Consider the following 24,036-nt stretch of genomic DNA (forward strand, 5'->3'; position numbering starts at 1 on the left):
ACTTGACACCAATCGTAATATGAAAGCAATAAAGTATGCCTGATTGTGCAGTTCAACAGCCACACGTTTGTCTACTGTCTTCTGTCAGTAGACAAACAGAAACCAATGCCTAGTAACCAATCGTAAAGAAAAGGTAATAAAAAAATAACAGTAGCTATATCTGAAATCTAATGTAGAAATATAAAGTAGCATTAAAGTTTAGAAAATTACAAATAAAGTAGAATATAACTTAAGTGTTCACACAGTTAGAAAATTTTCTCTGACCCATCTAACAAATTTAATGCCTTACTTTGTCATTTATAGAAGTTTGGATCCTTGGGTTTTTGAACTTTTGGTTGGACAAAAGAAGTGATTTGAAAATGTAACTTCAGTCTCTGTGAAACTGTGATGAGCATTTTTTAACTTCTTTTGAAACACTTTATAGATTAAATGATCGTGAAAATAATCAGCATATTAACTGATAAAAAAAAAATAATATTTAGTCAAAGTCATAATGTGCACTATCATGAAACTGTTGCTGGGAATAAAAGTGAACCACTAATAACTAGTAACTGAACAATAATCTGTCTTTGATAAAACAGGTTGACTCTAATTTGCACATTTGATTTTTTTTTTTTAATAATTTAATCTGATCAGCTGAATAACTTCAGCCAGTTGTATGCCATTTTAATGTCTACTTAACAGAATTTAGTTATAGAGGTGTAAGTGTAATATATTTACATATTTACTATCTGGGTAATGTTGCCAAACAGGTTTTAGTAATTACATGTCCAGAAAAAGAGGGAGATTTAGGTCTTGGAGAGATATTCTGTTGGACAAAGTGAAGTGATTAGCACTTAATTAAAAAGCTTTTTCACCAAGTCTGTGTGTGGTAATCCGTTAAGAGGGCTGTGGAGGTGCGTAGGGGAATTCTGGGTGATAATAGTGTATAGAGGAGGCTATGTTATGTAATTTAGGCTTGAGAGCAGCTGAGACTCAGATCCTTCCGTAACCAGATGACATGAGTTTACGTGGTGGAATCCGAAAGAAATCAGTCATGGCATTTGTTAACAGCACGACATCCTTGTATATAAAATACCTTGTGCAGTACAGTACAACAGTGCAAAATCACTTTTTAGTTATAACTACCTCATTTGCTGAATTATCTCAGAGTCAGGTGGCTTCCATGTAAGCAAGTGTGATTTAGTTCTTAACAGTAACTTTTTTGAAGTTCTACAGTATACAAGTTGTGAAGAAGATATAAGTAATTCCAGCTCAAAGTCTTAATCTCTCAAATTGTCATTTAAAAATTATGGCAAAGCTACATTTGTCATATTTCAAATAAGTTCTTTCTTTGGTTTGAAATAGTTTTTCTCATGGTTGCTGTTTTCTTTTTTGACAGATATGCCAGTTAATGAGCCACCCAGCTGGTAAGTTGCCACTGATTCCTATCACAGCATGGGGAAAACAAGTAAAAGTGGGGAAAGTAAATAGAACCACATCACACCACACCAGTGTTATGTCATCATGTCGGAGATAATGTCATACTTACACTCCGTCCAAACACAAGACCACAGTGGGTATGAGATCGATGCGATGTTACTCTAAATGTATTTGTAAAGCTCTTGTGAAAAGGTCTGATGGCATGTCTCATTCACACAGTGACAAGGGATGATGTCAAAGACTATAATATGATTAGCTTTGTTTAAACTGTGTTCTGTATAACTGAGATGAATTTAATTCAGTTTAGTTTATAGTATAGTCATAGTTTATAGTCATATTTTCCATGTAACCACAGTGGTATATAGCCATACAAACAGAGTTGGTTTTCTCTGCTAAATCTAGGATTTCTGCTGCCATCCCAGTACAGTGGAAGTAAAGAGAAGTAAATTGGTGATGCTTAAAGCACTGAATCATAGATCATTTTTTACAGCACATATTTAGACCTCTCATTGCACCAAATGGCTTAATTAAATTGATTATCCTTGTGAGCCACTCCAGCAAATTCTCCTCAAAATCCGAGGCCATGGTTCTTGACTGGAAAAAGGTGGTCTGCCCTCTCCAGGTTGGAGGAGAACTCCTGCCTCAAGTGGAGGAGTTTGAGTATCTCGGAGTCTTGTTCACGAGTGAGGGAAGATGGGAGCGTGAGATTGACAGGTCGGTGCAGCGCAGTCATTGTATTGGTCCGTCATGGTAAAGAGGGAGCTGAGCCGGAAGGTGAAGGTATCAATTTATCAGTCAGTCTATGTTCCTACCCTCACCTATGGTCATGAACTTTGGGTCATGACCAAAAGAACCAGAACCGCAGGGTGGTGGGGCGCTCCCTTAGGCATAGGATGAGGAGCTCTGTCAAGGCTCCTCCCGGGTGACAGAGCCACTGCTCCTCCACATTGAGAGGAGCCAGTTGAGGTGGCTCGGGTATCAGTTTCAAATGCCTCCTAGATGCCTTCCTGGGGAGATGTTTTGGGCATGTCCCACCGGGAGGAGGCCCCGAGGAAGACCCAGGACATGCTGGAGGGACTTTGTCGCTTGGCTGGCCTGGGAATACTTTGGGGTCCACCTGGAAGAGCTGGAAGTGTCCAGAGAGAGGGAAGTCTGGGTATCCTTGCTAAAGCTGCTGTCCCAGCGACCCGGTTCCGGATGAAGCAGAAGAAGATGAAGAGCCATTCCAGCTAGCAGCTGAGCTAGCATTTATACTACCAGGGAACTTGAAACAAAAAATTAAGGTTAGGGTGAGACAAATCGCACTTTTATCATTCTATTTAGCACATGGAGTCTGTTGACCTTCCATAATTCCCAGCACAGTTACCACCTCCTTTCAACCTGGGCCGAGGTCTAATCATGCCGAATAACTGAAAACACCTATGTGGGTGTCCAGAGCTTTTAATAGGTGGATATCTCAATGGCTTGGCACATAGAATTGAATCAAGTGTGATGAGTGAGAACAGTGAGGAATTTAGCAATTAAAGTTTCTACATGCGTATAGAAACATTAAACTCCAACTGCTATTCAGAGGTTTTATTATAGATAACCTGAGTTAAACTGTAATCTTAACATACATTTTTGGTTGAGTAGATGTACAAATGAAAAAACAACTCTGGTGCAGTCAGACAGCGTCTTTCATACAATGTAGAAGACAGTTTGCTTCAAGGCCTCAGCACAATAAAAGATAATGTGATAGTTTATTGATTCCTCTGAGGCAAATTCCCCCCCCCCCACCCCCCATTAGGAGGTCAGCAGTCAATGTCATCTACAGAGCAGCAGCCCTGGAGCTGATAGACAAGACTTAGACAGAGTTTCTGAAGGATATTTTAACTTTATATCCGTGAGTTTGAACCCACGCTCTCCATTTGAGAGACAGCCATCCTATTTAATGCCTTAAGCAACACGAATCTCACCAGTCAATATGAAACAAAATGAAATAAACACTGAAATATGATTTCTAGCTGTAAAGTTTATCACCTTCATACACAACACAGACATTACCATTGGTTTCGAACTGCTTGAACTACCATATCGTGGTAGCCATATGAAAATAATTCAAGGACAAACAAAACTGTAATATTCTGTACAGATTTTTTTATTTTTATTTATCATATTATTCATATATTATTTATCATATTTAGTGTAAATAGCTATAACAAACCGCAGAAATATTTTCAAAATCTCTCTGGTTCAGATCTTGTCAAAATTGTCCCCCCACCTGCGCTTCTATAGGAAGTGTGCTCAGAAACCTCTACTGATAGTGGACTTCAGGCTTTGGATTCCTGTGGGCTTTCCTGTGTTGAAAAGAGGTGCCTGTATTTGTGTACAGGTGTGAGCATGACTGTGTGTGTGTGTGTGTGTGTGCGCGTGCGTGCACTGTAAGTGTCTGCTGTGTGCACATGTGCATTTTTGTGTTTGTGTGATACACTCACACAGAGGTCTTGGCAATTTTTCATGCAGGGAGATTTCTGCTGAGTGCACATTTCCACTTTGGTTTAGTCAATAGTCTGTCTTTTACAGAAGAGCTATCAATAGCATTTTCCACCATCAGCTTGTTAAGACTGTCAGCACATCCACCAGATCTGTCAGCAGTTTTAGATTAATATTGCCAAAATTACTTTGCAATTGTTATTGCACGAAATATGAGTTTTTCTTAACACTGCAGTGACAGCACATCAGCTCGTTAGAGCTTTTAGGCTTAAGGCAGCATTTCTCTCCTGTGAGTTTTATGTGATGCCAGCATTTACTTTTGACAAGGGATCAACCAGTGTGTTTTTTTTTCAGGGAAGATACCAATTATTAATCATTAAGGCGACCAGTAACCAAACTGATGTACATTTGCAGTATAAATAAAAATCCCAGCATCAAAATTTAGAATGAAACCTGTGATTAATTGTAACTATTGCACTTTTTACTCCAATAAACTTTGCAGTGTCAGATTATTAATACAAAATATGGCATCAGCTATTACGAACAGTTATGATGTATATACATGAAGCTACCCAGCAGTAACCCCAGTTACATGCCTTCCTCTTTGCCCATCTGTGGCACAGTAGTCAGGCTGATAATCGCTCTATCCCTACTTCAGTCTTCACTTTTTACCACTTGACAGATAGTTTTCATTAAGTGCGGGACACATTTCCTCTGAAATGAAGGCAATAACACAAAAGATTCCATGACAACAAGGCGTGCATGTGTGTGTTTTATCTTCAACTGTTTGGTTTGAGTTCACCCTTGTGTAACCCTGCAGAACTTCACACTTTTGTGAAAAAAATTCATGTAGCTTACAGAGCACATTTATTTTTCGGAGCACATTCTCTGAAGACCCCTTCACCTTGTTGTACTCGCCTCAGTTGGGTGTGCTGTGAAAGCAAAAGAAAAAAGGTGATAGTGTAAAAGCTTGAAAACCAAACATGTATGTACATTTACAGCAAGAACACTTTGGGTGCTTTCTAATTAGGGTTGGTCACATGAGAAACGACTTTGGGCAATAACAACAGGTTTATCGTGGGAATGGTTTGATGTGAGGTGTGGGCAGTTGTTTATGGAGGAGATTTATGACCTGAGGACAAACAGAGCTCGATATGTATGGGCGGCACAATGCTTGTGCAGTTAGAAAGAACAGCTATGCTCAAGAGAGACCAGGGGGCAAAACAGGCAGAGCTGTGGTGAGTAGTATTGCCCTGCCACAGCGGCTGAAGGGAATGGAAATAGATGGAAGTATGAGATTTGCATTCAGGCAGCTTCTGCTTCAGGATGTGCTCTGCCCCAGGCTGTGTCATTTGCATTGAAAAATGATTCCTGCTTCTCTCCTTGAGCTATATGACTCACTAGGCCTGATAGGCACAGATAAGTTGCGAAGGGATGTGCAAAGATATGCCTGGATCGATAGCTACACTCCTCAAATCACTCACACCTGACATGAATGCATACAGTCAGGCCGTCAGGCTTTTATATCGCTATTGTTCTGGCTCCACTCCTTTTCCACACGAGCAATTTTAATGACAAAAGATCAGTTTATTGTAAGCTATGTGTTGATAAATAGCTCTTTATGTTGGTCTCATGTGGGTTGAGATCATTTTTGTTCTGTAGATTGAGATGAATGATCCAGCATCATACAGAAAAATACTTCACAGTGTTTTGCTGCTTGACTCTACTGCAAAACCAAATGGATGTTATCATTATCTTTAATATGACATGTTGGCAGGCCATTACATCTACTTGGACTATACTATAGCACTATATTTATGTTAAGTTTATAATGTTTAGTTTTCTTTACTTTCACTTTTAAGATAATATTTACATGGTTCATTATATTTACAAGTAACTTTTGGATTGGAATACCAGGCTGTTGGGCTTTGCTAAAATAGCAATTTCAGATTTCATTTCAAAGTCATTGTTGAAATGTTTTTTTTTGTGGTTGAAATTATTAAATTCAAATTATTTTCATGCAGTGAATCTTACTTAGCAGTATTCTTTCTATTGTAACGCAGACACAAGAAGCTGCCTACAATTATTCTTTGATCCCCGTCTGCTCTGGGCATACTTTCCTTTCTTTCTGACTCATGGTACGTGGTTCACCTGGTGATGTACCCTACAGTGAAAGATAATGGTCTGCAAGGTTGTTGAGCAAAGATAGTTTTCTTCCACTGTGACTGTAATTCGAACTAGGAGTCTGTAAGTAAGCTCCAGTAAGCTCCAACTTAAAACATTTTGTACACACTGTTTTTCTGTCGTTGTCTGCAACTTGTCTATCACTGTGAGTGGCCGCTGCTGCTGGCGTTGCAAATATTGCTGAGGTGTTTAGCAGGGGGACTGATTTAATTAATGTAGATTTGACTCTCCTACACACTGGGTCCTGTCATATTATCAGTCATGTGGAGGAGGACAGTCACTCTCTGGCAGCTTCAACACAGGCCATGTGATAGCTGTGTCAACAAGATTTTCCCCTGTGATGTCAAAGTCTGTTTTTAATAGCTGGTTCAGGCCATGTTTTCATTCACAAAGCCAGCAGTGATTTTGATAAGCCTGCAGGCATGACAGATAATGATTTGACAGTGCTCAGGGGCAAGGTAAGTAGCTCAGGTAACATGCAGTAGGTGCGGTTAAATGTTTTCTAGATATAGCCTTGAAAAAGTTCTTTTGCACTAGTGCATCAGCACAACTTTCCTCACTTCCAGCTGAATTATCGCTATTCAGTTTTCAAAATGTGGCAGAAAGTCTTAATAATTTAATTAAATTTAATTTTTAATTAATTTCTTTTAAATTTAATTTAATAATTAATTAGGCAGCAGAACCCACTCTGTAATTCTGAATATTTTAACTAACTAAAGACCTTATGTGGGTGGAAGAGTTTTGTGACCAGATGGCCAGTGAAGACTACACAGGAAAAAAAAAATAAACAAAAGAAAACACTTAAGACCATCAAGGCTAAACAAAAGTGGTATAAAGAAAAACACCCAAAAGAGTGCTAAAGACACATTCTTTAATATACAAGATGAACAATTTCAGATGAAATATACTTTGTAAGTACAGTATGGACCAAATCAACAACAAAAACTACCAAAATCTGTAACTGTTTTTAACTTCTATCAAATACACAAACAAACAAAGGGAGAGAATAATAAAAAACAACATCCTGGTTGAAGTAAAAATGCACAGCAGCCCATTTGGGGAATAAAAGTGTTCCTGCTTTTAGAAACCTTACCTCATAAACTTCACTGTAGTTTGACAGCAGCAATATGTGTTCTGTAAGACTTCAGGGAGTGTGCATTTGCATGCTTGGATAGCAAAGAAGTATTTCGACCCCCACCTCCAGTCACTCTGCCTCCCCTTCCTCTCACTGAAATTAACTCATAATGAGGCACACAGCAGCACTCAGTGTTTAGTTTAACTATGCTAACATTTGGGTACCTTCCAGGGCCTCAGCAGCAGCAGCAGCAGCAACAGCCGAGCCCAGTACCTCAGCTCCTTGTGTGGGAGAGAAGCTCCAGGGGCTTCCTGTAGTGCCGGCAGCTGCTTATTCAGGAGACCACAGCAAAGAAATCGTCAAGGAAAGCTTTGGCTCCGGGGACGTCTATGAAGGTACAGAACTAAATTGTATTGACAGGGGAGGTGATGCACCTTATATTGCAGATCAAGGGTTCAATTTCAGACCAAAAAGATTAAACCGAAGCTTGCCCTGGGATTCAGGCTCATTCCGCCTATGTACTATAGTGTTCACATCACAGACAGATCTGATAGAAAACCAATTGGGCCTCCAGAGTTGGGTAAACCGCGCTGAGGACCACACCATAATGACACAAGCAGTATAAATTGGGTACAAGTATTCTGTTACTGCGTATCGCATCTCTTGACCTTCATCAAAGGTGGCAAGAACAGCATATTACAGGCCGACGGTCATCTTATGGTTCATTGATTTCTACGGTAAAAGAGGCCAGACACACATGTGTATAGACACATCCACGCACAAGTACACACACTCCATTCAAACACATACTGACACAATACACACTGGCTGACACGCACATATTCTCTGCCATGATTTGATTTCTACACAGACATGACATGAATCCAATTAATTCAGTATGAGGATCAATAGAGAAACATTTCCATGAGGGAAAATTGGTTTTGGATTCCGACTCAGTCAGCAGTGCTGCTGTTATTTGAAGGTGGCTCAGAAATGAGAGATGTAAAGGAGCCCCACAATGCTGCATGACATTTTTTTACATCTTCTCAGATGTATTTTCACACACAGGCCTCTGCTTTCATTTTGCTGTAGTGTATTTAAACTGACTGACTAATAAAATTAAATGTCTCTCCTGCGTATCTGAAATTATAATACAGAACATAAATGAAAGATGACTGTAAACAGATATAGATAATAAAAGATTTAAAAACAATACATTTTTAACACCAGACTCTAAGCACAATGCTGCAAACAGCAAAACTGCAGAAACATAGTCAGTTTACAGTGTTGACCAAATGAGCCTCATGGATCATTTTGGACAATTACGCATTTGATGTTTGTTTATTGTGATGTTATTATCTGACATTCATTTGCAAATGTTGCTATTTTTTTTCTTTTACATTTTAACAACTAATGCATCATTGACAGTGTATTTTTTGGATTGCCTGCAGTTCAGATTCAGTGGGAACTGTGAATGGGTTTACTGGAGTGTCATTGTGTTGCTGTAGAGAAAAGTTAAATACAAGTAAGAAAAACACAGTAAGGAAGTTTTGGTTTACCACATTTGAAATAACAAGGCATGTTCCCAAGAGGCCCAGTCACTTTGCAGATATGCTGATAGTCAGGCTGATAGCCCACATCCAGTTGTTTTCTTCTCTATTCTGAATCCTTTCTGAATGCACAAGCATAGTAAAATGAGCGAGATATAAAGAACATTTGTGTTGCTAATCCTCTTTAGTAGAAACACAGTTGCTCTTTGTTCATCTCCTGGATTCTGTCCAAGGTTATTTTGAATTTTAGGCTGAACTCTGCTGAATAATCCATGACAGAATACACATCTCCAATCAGATTAATTGAAAACAGAGATTTTTGCTGTTCGGGGCTTAGGAGAGAGTGTTGCAGACAAATCACAGTTTAAAACCAAATCAATAAAGCTCACTGAGCTAAATTAGGCTGAAACACTTTCAAAGCAGTTAATGACAAATCCTTCCAAGCGTGGAGATAGAATGGGTCAATAGCTCAAACAAGCTGGATACAATCGTGTTGCGTCACATGGACAAAGCCGTAACGGAAGCGTGTACAAGCGATGCGCCAGATCTCCCCGAGGAAGAAGACCTTTAAATGCAAACAGTACAATAAGTATGTAAATATTCAAAGGCTGGGCAAACTGTAGAAGGCTTGACGATTTGTCTTTTATGTGTTCTGTTTTGCCAAAAGGATTCAAACAATGTAGTTTGAAGCTGTGTGTATGTTTGCATGAGTGTGTTGTTATTGGGGGGGTGAAATGTTAAAAAAAAAAAAAAAAAAAAATCTAACAACAGGAGGTGCAACTATCAAACAGACGCAGAGGAAAAAAAAACCTAGAAGCCTTTTTCCTCATTTCAAAAAAAAATATTTGTGTGTTTGATGCTACTGGTTCTTCTTTTCAGCTGTACGCGTGGCTGAAGCTGAGCCACAGGCAGCGGCGGCTTCAGAGGTGATCTATGATGACGTTCCAAGTGAAGAACCCCTCTCTCCTGATGAAGGTTAGTCGCTGTGACAAAATTGTTCAGGATCATGTCTGTTTTATCATGTATCAAGACGCACAGCTTCTGGTGTGTGATACTTTTGTGTGTTCAGCAGATATGATATATGAAGATGTGCAGAAAGACAGTGGTCCCCTCAATGCAGACAACGGATGGAGCTCCAGTGAGTTCGAAAGCTATGACGAGCACTCTGATAATGAAACCAAACTGCCGACACGGAGCAAGGTACTGTTGGTGTGTGTGTGTGGATGCATGCTTGATGTATGTATTTATCTCACACAAATCACCCCCTCTGTTTATTTTAAATTGTGTCATGACCAGCCAGGGTGCTTTGGTTGGTTTCCAACACTTAAAAAATAATCAAGGAGAATATTTCATCTCCTGCTCCTCAGACACACTTGTCCTTTTTAATGCATAGAACTGGAAGAAATCTATAAAGGACATGAAAAATATATAACAGGCTGTCTCAGCTTTATACTTTCATTGTGGGATGAAAGTAAACAAGAGGCATCTCTGTTTTTAAAAGCCTCAGATCTCTTTGCCTCTTCTCTGCCAAGGTTGCTGTTCATCAGTGTTGTGCTGCATGGCTACACAGTGTTTGTCCTCCACATGATGGCACTGTGTGCACATTCACATTGTGCTGCATTTACTTTATTGCTTTACCAGCCTTAACGTGCATGCACCATTGCAGGCACAGGGGAACTTGAGAGTCATGCTAATAGAAAAGTATTTTGCTGAGCTAAATGATTATTAATGTATAGATTTATACCTACCTTTACATATTTTTGCATATTGATATGTTAGTGTGGATATTATTCCACTCTGATCCTAAAAAGAGTTAAATCAATGCTTTGAGAGATGAGAGAGACCAACGGAGGAAAACATGTTGTTGGGACTGCTCAAGTAATTACAGGAAGGTGCGGTGTGAACATCCCCCACAGCTCTCTTGGCTTGCTTGTCCCAGGCCAGTGAGCAAAAGAAAGAGTTCAGCCACACTGGCTGAACAATTAATGAAGAAACCTTGACTATTAGGGTCTGGCAACACTTTTCAGCTAGCAGAGCCTTCATCAAAAACACATTGTTTTTAATTAGTCTCGCCCGATTAATTTTTCTCCAAGTGTACCTGAAGTTCTCTCCTTCTCAGTTCACTACTTATTTCAAGCAGCAAGGGAAAGCTGTGATAGAGTTTGCCTCTTCAATATTTGCCCTGAACTGCCTGCACCCCTCCCTCCCCACCATCCTTCTATAAATGTCCACGGTGTCCATTATTCTCATACAGCATAACCCCTTTGACCGAAGCAGTGCTCAGTTACTTCACTCTTTGCTTGTGATTAATTCCTGTTGTTGCATAGCTTGTTTTTTGCCTTGACCACTTTGCCTCCGTTTCCTCTCCCCGACTCCTTCCTCCTCCCTCCGCCTCTTGTGGCTAATCACGACCTGCCCCCGTGGCTTGCCTGTCCCTGTCCCACACCTGTAGCTCTCTCCTGAAGTGCGCCGGCTGAGGGAGCGGTGTGCCAAGACCAAACGTGAACTGGCCATGAGGTTGTCTGGCAAGCACAACTATGATGTCAAGGTACACCTCCAGCAGCAAGTGAACACGGCTAGTATTTCTTCGCAGAGCTCAAATCACTCTGCTACATGTTTGCCATTAGGATCGCTGATGATCACCTAGAGCTGAAATATGCTGTGTTACGTGCTCAGCTGACTCAAAGGCCGAACTGATTCCCTGCACCATCCTTCCCAGCTTCCCTTTGGACTGTGACTTTGCTTTGAGACTCTCTGTTGGCCTCTCTTTCTCTATCCCTGCCTGGTTTAATATCAAGACACATTTATGGGACACATGAATTATTGACAAATACCCTGCCTATTTACTTCCATCAACACCAGTGCAAGTTGCTTTGAGTTAATGACCTACTTTCTTGAAGTGGCATTATTTAAAAATACTACCACCCTGTGTGTATTCTTGGTCTGTGGAGTCTGGTTGCATTGCCTCTGTGATGGCTAGGGTGGGGTTTGTGGTCATCCGAATCCTCCCACACTGTGCAAAGCAGCCCCGTTACTCTGATGTGGAGCTCACTCTGTTACCATAATCTCTCCATGATATGCTCATAGACTCTCTGATTAGAGGCTGTACAGCGACCCACAGGGAGTCACAGATGGTGAGATTCATGATGAGCACACTGAGCGCCACTTCTCTCCATCTCTCTCCAGAGGAGCACCGTAGGTTATCAAATCTTCCCAGCATGGCACGTTCCTCGTGCTCTAACGCTCCTTCTTTGTTTCTGTCTGCTTCCTCCAACCAGGTTCAGCAGTTCATGAAGGCGGCGAGAAGCGGAACAAAGGATGGGCTTGAAAAAACCAAAATAGCTGTCATGCGAAAAGTCTCCTTCCTGCAGAGAAAAGATCACTTGGGTAATACAGCGGGGTCTGAAAATTTTGTAAATGTTGGTCAGTTGGCTGTTCGGATAAAAGTGATTCTATTTTTTATTTGGGTATTTTTTTTATTTTTTTTTTATAAAGTTTGGGTTTTGTAACTCCTTGTTGACTCTTATTATAAGCAGATGTTTATGTATGAAGCTAGCCAAGCCAATGTAGTGTTTGAGGGAGATAGAGTAGAAAGTCTTACTTTTTCTTTATACAAATCCCTTCAGGAAGAAATGAAAGCACGGTGAAAAAGAAAGATCTCACTGATCATGAGTGTAATAAATAAAACAGACAGGCTTTCTCCATTTTAAGAAGGACACTGTGGCTGGGTAATTTTTTTTTGATGTGTGCAAAGGAGGAGGGTGAAGCAACTCCTGTGGCACAATATAGGTTGTATTATAAGAACCCTTGCCTAACAATAGAGAGAGATTAGCATCCATTAATGGAGTATCAAGCAGCTTCACAAACCATAGATACCAGACCCACGCCTCAAACAAATCTGCGAGCCATCACAAAGAGGTAAAGAGGCCAGTGCTGCTATTTTTAGGTGTTGATCGAGGGAAATCTGTGCAGCATTATATTTCTTTCCACCAATCCTCTGTTATCATTCCAAAGTCTTTAATTGGAACGGTGGAAGCTTCTGGTATCTATGTCTTTATGGTTACGGGGGAAGTGGGGATTTTTTATTTTTTTTTTTGGAGACTGTCGAATGTATTTGTGCCAACGTAGAAACAAGAATATGTTGGATCATGTTTTTGCAGACACACGTCTATGTGCCTCCTTTACTCCTGCAGAGATACAGTATTGTTTTGAAAGTTTTTTTTCGAACGAAGGTCTCTCTCTCTTTCTCTCTCTCCCTCTCTCTCTCTCTCTCTCTCTCTCTCTCTCTCTCTCTCTCTCTCACTCACTCACTCACTCTCTCTCTCTCTCTCTCTCTCTCTCTCTCACTCACTCTCTCTCTCTTTCTCTCTCTCTCTCTATCTATCTTTCAGAGAGAATAGAAGTCTCTTCATATTTTAGAGGTAATATACTTAGTGTGTCGCAGTATCTCTCCTGCTGCAGTGAGATCTGAACGCTGCCTTTCTGTTGTTCCCCTCTCTATCTCTCTCACACACACACATTCTTCGACACACACACTTAGATGCGCACTCTTTCGCTTTTTAACCCTTCTGTATCTTTCTCTTTCTCCATTTGTGAATGTATGCAGAAGAGGAGGATGATGCAGGATACCTGGATGTGGCTGTGTCAGAAGATAAGCATCCTCCCCCACAGCTGAGCCCCATGCCAGAGGGCCTGACCAGCCACCAGGTGCACCTGACAGTTTTTGCTTACACTTTCTTCATTTTTTTTTCCAACCCCCAAAATAAATGTAACCTGCGTATGTAGAAACACATTCTGTACGTGACATTTAACTTTAATATGAGCTCATTCTGTATACAACAGATATGAGATAAGGCTCTTGGGTCATGTTAAATAAAGTCTCATCTTATCTTAAAATGATCTGATGATGTATTTACATATCTATATGCTCTATCCTCTTGGTTCTGTTTGGAAAGGCAGTGTATTTTATAACAACTACAATAGCCTTTTTTATGTCACAGAAAGTCCTATGAATCAGCACTCCAATGGAGGCCTCTTTCAAATAATCCTGCTGCTCTTTGAGTCTTTATCCTCCTCTGACAAATACATGATTATAGTACAATCCATCAACCTGCGCCGTGCTTAACTGAAAGCATCCCGCACGTTGCAGCCCCATCATGTCCTCTTAGTACGATATTTTCTGACTGGCCTGTTGTCTACGCAGGTTGTCAGACGCCATATCCTTGGCTCCATCATTCAGAGCGAACGGAGCTACCTGGAGTCTCTCAGGAGAATCTTGCAGGTGAGCTGTTTAGTCCCTGTTGTCCTCCTCTGCCACATGCAATATCTTCACCATTTACCTATTATGAATTACGCTGAAAAGAGGAGCGGTGATATCCATCAAATTACCAAGGTGTCTTGGCATAAATAATCCTGATAAAACACTCATCCTCATTTCTTTGGCATTGTGCTGATGCTAAGAGAGAGGAACTGTCAGGCTTGCACAGGATGGGGTGCAGCCTCTCCTCTTTAGTGTCTCTTTAGTGGGGGGAAAAGGAAACTTGTTATCTCCTTATCACAGAGAAATAAGAAGAGCGCTTACTGAAATGGAGTCAGTGGCGATCAATGGCTGCCTTATACACCGTGAGATCCTTCACTGTCAAAATACAATACGCTACCTTTGTTGTCAAGAGACATGATTGCATTGGATACTACAGGAGGCTTAGCTCTTTTGAAATCTCTCTTGTTATTCAGAGAGTCCAGCCAAGTGGTAAATGCAGAGTCTCTAGACAGATAACATAAAAGATGAAAGGCCACAAGCACAATTAGACACTGAGGGTTTTAACATTCGTTATTGTTCTAAAACACATTTCGCAGTTGTTCATGTTTTGCTGTTTGCCCGTGTTGTTGCTTCTGTCGATGATTCATTTGCTGCGATGGATTTGCAGAGATAAAACCTGCAAAACATCAGCAAAAATTACCACCACTGTTTGTTAAATTATTTTTTGGTGTTAAAGATGTTGTACACAATATTATCTGAACTACAGCACTTTCAGATTCAAATAAGTCATGTTGACTGGCTTCAACCAAAAATATAGTCCGCAAAGAGCCTGTCAACTCATTTGTGTAGGCTATGTTAATATCCCCATGAGTGCTGACTGAAGAATCAATCGATGCCTCTTTCACCGTGTTTCTTTTGCATCTGTAAGTCTGCTGGGAGCTGGTGTTTTTTGTTTTTTTTTGTTTGTTTTTTTTTTTAACATTATCATTCTGGCTTTTATGATTATAAGTCACCTTGAGTTCTGAACATGTTTATGAGTAACAAATTCTCTTTTATGGGTGATTCCTTTGGATTGTTGTGCTTCCAGGCACTGCGACTGCATTTACCCATTTCTCTCAGTTCACAGGATATTAGGCTGTTATCCTCAGTTGTCTTTTTTTGCTGCTGAAAGATGATGCTCAAAGAAGGTGGACTGCTGATTCATCTTAAGCACCCACCCACACACATATAAATATGCACGAATCAACAATAAAACAACAATTTTCTCTCACAATCTCACCAGGAATACCACAGACCATTGATGGAATCTGATCCACGCATCCTCAGTCCAAGGAAGATCCGGCCTATATTTTACCGAATCAGGGAGATCACACAGTGCCACTCCATGTTCCAGATTGCACTGTCGTCACGTGTGGCTGAATGGGACAGCAGCGAGAAAATTGGAGACTTATTTGTTGCCTCGGTTAGTGTGCGTGCACGTGTATGTTTCCGGTGTGTGTCTTCATGTGTGTTCAGTAGAAATGCAAACTGAAGGCTAATTTTCTGCCTTATATTTATGTGCCCATTCTTTATTTCTGTTGCAATCAGTTTTAATGCAATCAAAGTCTTCTGGGTACTCATGTTTTTCTTGGCGTTTCAGTCTAAAATGCTTAATAACGCAATGACTGCTGGCAGAATTCTAATGAGCTTCAAGTTTTGGATAGAGAGAAGGATAGTTTACTCCGAACATGGCATCAATTACACTTGTGATGAATACCTCCACTGCCTTCAGTGATCTCTGGGATAGGTGTTTACAAATTTTGGCTCTGTAATTCAGAGTTCTGAGTTTTCTGTTGTGAGTCTCTGCTGTGTGTTTATCCATAAGGTCTGTTCATTATATGCCTATTAGAGAAGCTTATTGGACCCTCTCCTTCTCTGCAGCCCATGATAGTCGTATTCCATTGATATCCCAAGATGTTCAAAGACCACCAAATGAGGTTGCACTGGAAAAGAAAAGCACTGGGACTGTGTACACCTGAACCCCTTTTCATCTGGCCGTGTACCTCCTGTGGGGCTTGTAGTAATATCTGAGAGGCGGGGTCCTGAAGGAGGGTGTGAGCAAAGAGGGTTAATTCCTTCATGCAATTTGCTAATACCATACTACATCTCAAACCGCCACTAACGGCTGTCTGGTGTGGATTTAATTGAAGAGAGAGAATAAGTGTCGACTGCTCAACAGACACGCCCCCTCCCATGTGTACACACTCTCTTATACTCTGCCACCTCATTCCCCTTTGCTTTGCCTCTTAAATGGCTCGTGAAGGGTGTTGTCCTTACCAGGGTGGTAAACAAACCAATTTTTAAAGCACTATACTTAAATGGCCATTTTCTAGCCTCTCTTTACATTGAAATTATCCACTGCAAAACAGTATGGTTAGACAGGCATTCAAGACGTTAGAAGCAATTACATGACAGTGTTTGTGAATGCTGGTGTAAAGACAAAATAATAAGCATGGCAAAGCCCTGGACCCTTTCAGTACAGGGCTGTTGCTTCACATTCAGATAATTACTGTTCTGTTTCCACAGTTTTCCAAGTCCATGGTGCTGGATGTTTACAGTGATTACGTGAACAACTTCACTAATGCCATGGCTCTCATTAAAAAGGCATGCATGTCCAAACCAGCCTTTCTTGAATTCTTAAAGGTGAGTCTCAGCCCACAAGCACAGTGTAGTTTTTTTTTTTTAGTGTTTTTCCATTCTTTGTTTGAAAATTTAAGTAACCTGATTGTGTCTCAGCTCCTTTGTTTTGTTTTCCACTGTACTGTTTAGTAGAAGCCGAATCTAGAAAATATGCTTTAATAATACATACCTTTCAGGTTTTCAAAGAGACGAACAAATAAATGAGTAAAAGGTGGTTATTCATTTACACTGGGTTCATGGATGGTATTAAAATGTTCTCTGATTTTGTGAAATTTGTTTTGTCTGCCAGGCAGTATTCATTTTAGGCAGTGATTAGTTTGAAGCGCCGTACAAACCACTGTGCTCATTCTCACTACATGTCCAAGGCTGTGCAGATAATGAACATGTAGTGTATTCAAGTTGTAATCATACAATCACTGTCAGAATCTGACACAGGCAAGTTTCTCAATACACTACTGTTATTTTGTGTGTCTTGAAAAACGAGAGTTTCATAATAAAACATTGACAAATCTGCGAATGAATGACAACCTCAACCGCAGTACAGGCTCAGTCACAAATTTGGAAATTGAACAGTTCTGGTTAATGTATATATGAAATGAAAACTGTAGACATCTTTCCACAACCAGACAATAAATATTCATTTGTCTGTTTACTTAGAGTTTCAGTTATTAATTATGGATCATGAACAAGGAAAGGTAGTGCCAGAGTGCATGGATGTTGCCAAGAAATGGTTTAAATGTGCTGAGTAATTCCCCATGTGCCTAGCATTCATGCATGAGTGTGACCTGGATCATTGAGCTGTAATGCTGATTTACAGAACCAGATCACACAGCTGACAGCCCTGCATGTTACTCCACATAACATGTGTCCCTTTCTTTCTGCTGAAACATTCCTCTGTCTCCCTCTCTCTCTCTCTCTCTCTCTCTGCCTGTGGCAGCTCCCACTGGCAATGTGACGACAAACCAAATAATTAATTGTCCAGACACAGCCAGCATAATATACTAAATCAATGACAAACTTCATTCTGTCGCTTTTAAAATATTGTGTAAGGAGTGACTGTATGCACACGATTATAAGCACGCAAGGAAATTTTATAGAGATAAGGATTATTGCGTTCAAAGTTTGTTGCAGTTTGTAGACATAATAATGTAATACAGAGATGCTTTTGATGAGAAGCATGGAGGTGAATTCAATATAATCATCTACTTTTTGATAGAATAGAATTTTCAGAAGTTATCAAATTGATTTTCATTCTCCGGATAAATGTTTACTCTTATCCACAGCACTATTTTAAATTTATGGGTCCTATTAGGTTATTATTGAGACCAGCTGTGGTGTTAGAAGTTGTATAGGTACACACACTGAAGTGTAGCATCATCCAGTGTAGTGCTGATGCTTGGATGTGTGTGTGTGTGTGTGTGTGTGTGTGTGTGTGTGTGGGGGGGGGGGGGGTGGGGGGGGTGGGGGGGTGGGGGCTCTGCTGGGAGTGTCATGGGCCCAATTTGGTTCACATCAGTGAAGGGGAATGTTCACTTGACAGGTTCATTGATACATTTTTTCCCATTTCCTCTAGTTCTTGACATCAGTAGTAGGTTTCAAGTATTTTAAACCAAAATTAGCTTAAAAAAGACTCCAGCAGTTTCAACATAGAAAGCATACCACTAAATGCTGAAGCCCATTGCCACTCTGTTAAGGTTGCTTGGCAACAAATGCAGTTCTACTCAGTACTTCACTACTCATGTGTCTTACAGAGTAAAATATAATGACCAATGTTGCTGTCTGTCAAGCTGTAATTTCTAAAGCAGGAGTTGTTAGCAAATATTTGTGAATATACTATACATTGAAAGAAGAAAATATACACTATTTTTTATTTTGAGACAAAAAATTTGATCCACAGTTTCTGCCTACTAATGGGATCTAAAGCTTGACTACTTTCCACTGCAGAAAAATGGGCATCTACTTGCTCAGCCAGTCAGGTCTAATATTTTCTGGTGACATTCAGTAACTACAAGGAAAAACATGACACTGACATGGTTTTCTTGTGGTTAGGGAAATCCAAGTCTCTACCTTGTGCTGTTTGGTGCTGCCCCATCTGCTGAGGTATAGCTGTTCCTGGTTGTGAGCCTACCACTGCCTACTTCCTGTTGGCTCACATACTTAGAAGACAGTGGTTAAGATGACAACAATGGCAAGTTCCACCAGCAAACTCAACCTTGCTCTCCAAATAACCTTAGAGGATGAGATTATATCCCTCTTCAAACAAGAGATCTGCACTAGAGGTATTCATGTGTCCAAAATTTGTGACTCGACCGCAACTCGGAAAACCTGATGTGCATAAATTGATTTAAACATAAAAACAAGGGCATTAAGAGCAGTCAGGAATGATTTGGAAGAGGAGAAAGGACACCGGCAGTGGCAGCTGTAAAGAGAAGTAGATTGCACATGCACATCACATTTTACCTCAAAAAACGCATTGTTCTCCTGCAATGTCTGTAACAAACCAAGTGATCAGATCTGATTATACGCTCTGAACTATTTTGGTATCAGACAAAGATTCAAGACTTGTAGCAATATGACAAAATCCTACATAATCAGGCTGAATATAATTTAGACCATGTCTGACTAAGGTTTTGATTGGTAAGTATGATATGATAGGAAGGAGGCAGTTCTACCCCACCAAATATATCAGTCAAAACTGTTGAACCAGGCTCCAATGGCTGATGGAAGCATCACTAAGTTTGGTATTTCCTATTAGTGACTATGATGGACAAAACCTGTTTATCAACTGAGAAAATTCAGGTCGTGTCCTGAGAGATCAGTCATATGAACTACGGTACTTCTGCTCTATCATCCCAGACAGTGTGGTGATTTTAGACAGTGTTAGACATATTTACTGAGCCTGACTGCTCTCCAAAAGAGATATGGAGTGCTTCTCCTTAAAACCCCTTTCACCCTCAAATGTTTCTTTACTTGACAACGCTCAAGCACTAGGAGTACATCAAGCAGGAAAGACCCTCTCCGATGACCTCTTGCATTAGTCAGGTTGTGGTGTAAGGAATTTACTGGTGCACCTCAAACTTTTCATCCATTCAGGTGAAAAGGTCACTGATGGTTTTTAGGTTACCTGCGAAATGTTATGTATCTGTCAACTTGGTGACCATTAGATCTGGCAGATTATAATAGCATCTTTGAGATTACTGCCTTCTACCTTTACCTGTGATTCAATAGTTGGGTGGCTGTTGACCACAGACCACTGCTGGTTCCTTCAAGTGATTGTGTATAAGGTGTCCCTGGTGTTTTATCTCCTACTGACACTGTGCAATCTTGACTGACCCAGATGAAAGACAAAAGGGATGAAATCTCTGGTTGTCAATCGAAAATCATAATCATCATTTTTCTTCAGTTACAGTGTGAGAAAACTCCTCCAGTGGGTGCAATAGAGTTTTACTGACCAAAAAAATTTAGGAACCAAAGACTCACAATGTGACTGCTGTGACCCACCAGCAAGTTGGAATACAACATTAAATGATGCAGAACCCCAGAGGCTTTCTTTTACAGAACTCACTCAGAGCAACGTGCAATGATCGATTTTGATATATATTGATATTGCACAATGTACAGTATCGTAGGGACTTCTAAGTCTGTCTACCAGTGATAAGTGACATATGTTTGACCAAGTACTGTGTTTTGAAAGTGGCTTTAAGTTTATTAGTATACCACATTTCCAAAGCTGTAGTCAAATAAAAGCTTGGCCTCTAACAATGGCTGGGGGTGTGGTTGACACAATGTCCTGCCTCAGATACAGCTTTAATAAATTCAGCAATATAAACATGCTATTTTCATGCCTTTGCTGTTCCGGATTACTAATCTTAAAAGTTAATGTTACATTTTAGTCACTGTGGATGTATGTGTGTTGATGTCTCAGCCAAACAGTATTTGTATTATTAACAGCACAATGCAGTAGAAAAACATTAGTGTGGAAGGTGAAAGATTATGAAACAACGTCTTCATTCTGAACTATGAATAAATATACTTATCAAACAGAGCAAATTAGAAATAAAGACCTGTCTCTAATATGAGCCTACTTCCATAAAAGGCCTGGTGTCCTCTACATTTGAGGTAATTCAAGGCTCTTGTCTCTGTCTTGTTTTTGGAAACTGTGGTAATTTTATGACATGCGGTATGTGATTATCAGTGACTGGATGTCTAATAATGTGAATATTATGATCATACAAGTACAGGTATTATTCATTCATGTCACTTACTTGGAACAATTATGCACAGATGTTTGTGAATATAATACTGCATTAAGAGCTTGCAAATCACAAATTTAGGCTGGTTCATGCATGACACTACCATTACCAGTCTCTATTGTGAGTACTCATCCAATTCTAATAAATGTGTGAATTTTGAAAGTGCAAAAGACTTCATAAAGTAAAAAGAAGACAGATATGTTATTTACTTGTACGTACCAGCTGGTGTCAGATCTTTTCCGTTTTGGCAACAGTTTTTCCCTCCTTTTTTTTTTTTTTTTTCAAATTTCTGTCTCACAGGTCTTAGCTCTTCTGCCATATCATCTCAAAGGTGTGATTTTTATAATGGATGTTATCGTGGCACAGAATTGGCACTGACCCGAAAAGCAATATTTTCTCCTGACCTACACCCACAATAACACATCAGACCTATCACACTCCAAAAACCTTCTTTTTGATCCTCTCATACGACTGACACACCCAAACTTTCTTCCATTATTTGCCTTACACGCCTACACCTGGTCTACGAAGAATTTTGACTAGCTCCTCTTGAAGTAGGAGCAGTTTAGGTTCCTTTTAATGGTCTTTCTATGCAGGACTATTTTTTTGACTGCATATCATGTTTTAATTTTTGTTTTCTCTTTTTGTCTGCAGAAAAAGCAGGCGTCTAGTGTTGACCGCATCACTCTGTACGGCCTGATGGTTAAGCCCATTCAGCGGTTCCCTCAGTTCATATTGCTCCTGCAGGTATAAAATGTTGGATGTGAAGAGGCAATCATCTCATTTGTTTTAATAATTTCCTTCAAGTCTTACACACTACCGATTTGAGAAACTGTAGAATTAAAGAGTTAGCAACACAGACACTAATAAAGATGCAAAGCTGCAAGGCCACAGAATTGATTATGGATTTTAGCTAAAGCGCAAGAAGTTGTACCTCACATACTTTTGCCCTGAGGTTTACTCAGTGACTCTCAAACTCGGGGTTGGACATAGACCAGTCATTGACCAGAGGAAAAATACGGAGTGAAACAAAGTTTAATGAATATGATTTGGAGGTAAAATAAACAAAAAGATGATTAATGATTGTTAAAAAAAAATTGTGTGGAATAAGTTTGAGAAAGACTGTTGGGTAGAGCTTGAAAAGTAGCTAGCCATATCTTTCTGTTCTAAGCCAAGATTTGAGTTTGAATTGCTGGATCCAGAGTAGCTCATTTCATCCCTCAGTAGACATTGATTATCCATGAATTCAAAAGATAAGTTATGAATGTTAATCAGGCATTTTCTTCCAACCTAAACTCAGCACTCCAAAGAGGAAGTGTTTGTAATAAATCATTCATCACAGGGAACTAGAGCTCAGGACGCTGGGTTACATCTGAGAAGCATATCAAGACAGCACCAAGTTTTCACCGGGTCATAGATGCAGGGCAAATATAGACATGCAAGCCACAAAGCCTACAGGTTGAAAAACTTGAGCTTTATAAGGTTTGTATAACCACTGGCAAGTCAGTGTGGTGTACACAGTTACCTAAATCCTCAGGAATCTGTGACAGTGACACACAAAATTCAAAGAGAGTATTTGACCCAGATTTGAACTTTTCAAGGCGAAGACCACATTCCCTACCAGAACAAATTATTTTTGCTAGACTTCAGTGTGTTGCAGGATATGGAGGAGAGTATAAAATCATAAACAGGGAGTGGTTTTAATTTTTTTTAACCTTCTCTCTCTTTGCTGAAAACTTTCTATGTGACCTTTTCTAGGACATGCTTAAGAACACACCTAAGGGCCATGTGGATCGTCTACCCCTGCAGCTTGCTCTGACAGAGCTGGAGATGCTGGCTGAGAAGCTGAATGAACAGAAACGAGTCGCTGACCAGATTGCAGAGACTCAACAACTAGCCCGCAGCGTCAGTGATCGCCTGCTCAGTAAGGTGACTGGATGCACACGCACTCCCTCGTGCACACGTACACACACTTGCACATGCACACATGCCCGAGTCAAATCAACTGTGAGCCAGCCTCTGAGCCCTTTAACTCCTCTGTGTTGTTATCACTGTCAGCCAAACACCTAGAAATTAAACTAGTATATAGCAATCGCTTATATCACTTTCCCACACATTAATCTAGGAAGGCATTTTTATTTAGAGAAATTATCTCCCAGAAATGATGCCCATTATCATCCCTAAACAGTACCAAATGCAATGGCAGAGGCGTTGCCTCTCCATTACCACACTGAAATTACAGTCCTGCCGCTGCAAATCTGAACAAATGCTGCTCTGAATAAGAAGAATTAGGGGGTAAATGAGACATTTAATTGGAAACTGTAAGAGAGCTATCTCTTTCACCCTGTCGCTCTCCCTGTCTGTCTCTCCACTTTACCTCCTGTCTGTTCTCCTCTTGCACTCCCTTGCTTACTCTCTTGCTTACTCTCTCACTCCACTTATACACTCTTCTCCTCTTTCTCTAGTGTGACTGCATCTTCCTCTGTCTTCTCTCTCGCTCTCGCCCTCCCCCTCTTTTTATTTCTTTATATCAGCCATTGCTTTCCAGGACTCTGAGATGAGCTGATTCGGCCAATCTCCTCCACTCCACACAGAATTCCATTTGCTGCGGTGACACTGCAGAATTCCAATAGGAAACAGTCTCCTCTATTGCCCCCATAACCATCCAATGAAATATTCATTCTTTGTCTCAAAGTATCTAAGTCGTGCGAATAGGACAGATAACAATGTGAGTGAGAATGGCTTTCACACTCCCACCCACACATGCACATGTCCATGGTGCAATGCCCTCTGTGCCTATTGATGCTTGAAGACTTTAAGGCTGTATTCTTATAGCAGCCTACCTCTTGAGGGAGCTGTGCAGTTTTGTGGCCATCAAAAGGCGGTTCCACTCGGACTAATGACTCATTTTGTGTGTTATCTGAGCCACAGCTGAAAGCAGCTACAGATTGCCTGCAGATAGGACATCCTCCTCTGTGAAATGTCGTTGCATGCTTTACTGCACTGCAGGTCGTAGAATAGACACAGAGGAGAGATCCTTTATTCGCTAAAATTTGTGCCTTTTAAACAAACACAAACGTCAGAGTATCAGGAAGTGAACTCCATTTTTTGCTTGCAGTATAGTGGCTTCACTTCAGTTGT

At 40.3% G+C, this 24,036-nt stretch overlaps 1 protein-coding gene across 4 annotated transcripts in view; it reads left to right on the forward strand.

The window, feature by feature from the left end:
* Positions 1 to 24,036, forward strand: part of arhgef10la (Rho guanine nucleotide exchange factor (GEF) 10-like a) — a 104,654-nt gene that overhangs the window by 11,794 nt on the left and 68,824 nt on the right. For 2 of the 4 annotated variants that reach the window (XM_046382386.1, XM_046382405.1), the window contains 12 exons: positions 1,382 to 1,409; positions 7,385 to 7,548; positions 9,583 to 9,678; positions 9,773 to 9,903; positions 11,156 to 11,251; positions 11,982 to 12,090; positions 13,310 to 13,410; positions 13,907 to 13,984; positions 15,246 to 15,425; positions 16,529 to 16,645; positions 21,550 to 21,642; positions 22,654 to 22,824. In XM_046382386.1, the coding sequence (XP_046238342.1) occupies positions 1,382 to 1,409; positions 7,385 to 7,548; positions 9,583 to 9,678; positions 9,773 to 9,903; positions 11,156 to 11,251; positions 11,982 to 12,090; positions 13,310 to 13,410; positions 13,907 to 13,984; positions 15,246 to 15,425; positions 16,529 to 16,645; positions 21,550 to 21,642; positions 22,654 to 22,824 (1,364 nt within the window). The remainder of the gene's footprint in view (positions 1 to 1,381; positions 1,410 to 7,384; positions 7,549 to 9,582; positions 9,679 to 9,772; positions 9,904 to 11,155; positions 11,252 to 11,981; positions 12,091 to 13,309; positions 13,411 to 13,906; positions 13,985 to 15,245; positions 15,426 to 16,528; positions 16,646 to 21,549; positions 21,643 to 22,653; positions 22,825 to 24,036) is intronic. The other 2 variants (XM_046382395.1, XM_046382401.1) reach the window with 2 other exon arrangements.

Source organism: Scatophagus argus, chromosome 3 (genome assembly GCF_020382885.2).
Source record: "Scatophagus argus isolate fScaArg1 chromosome 3, fScaArg1.pri, whole genome shotgun sequence".
Classification (NCBI taxonomy): Eukaryota; Metazoa; Chordata; class Actinopteri; family Scatophagidae; genus Scatophagus; species Scatophagus argus.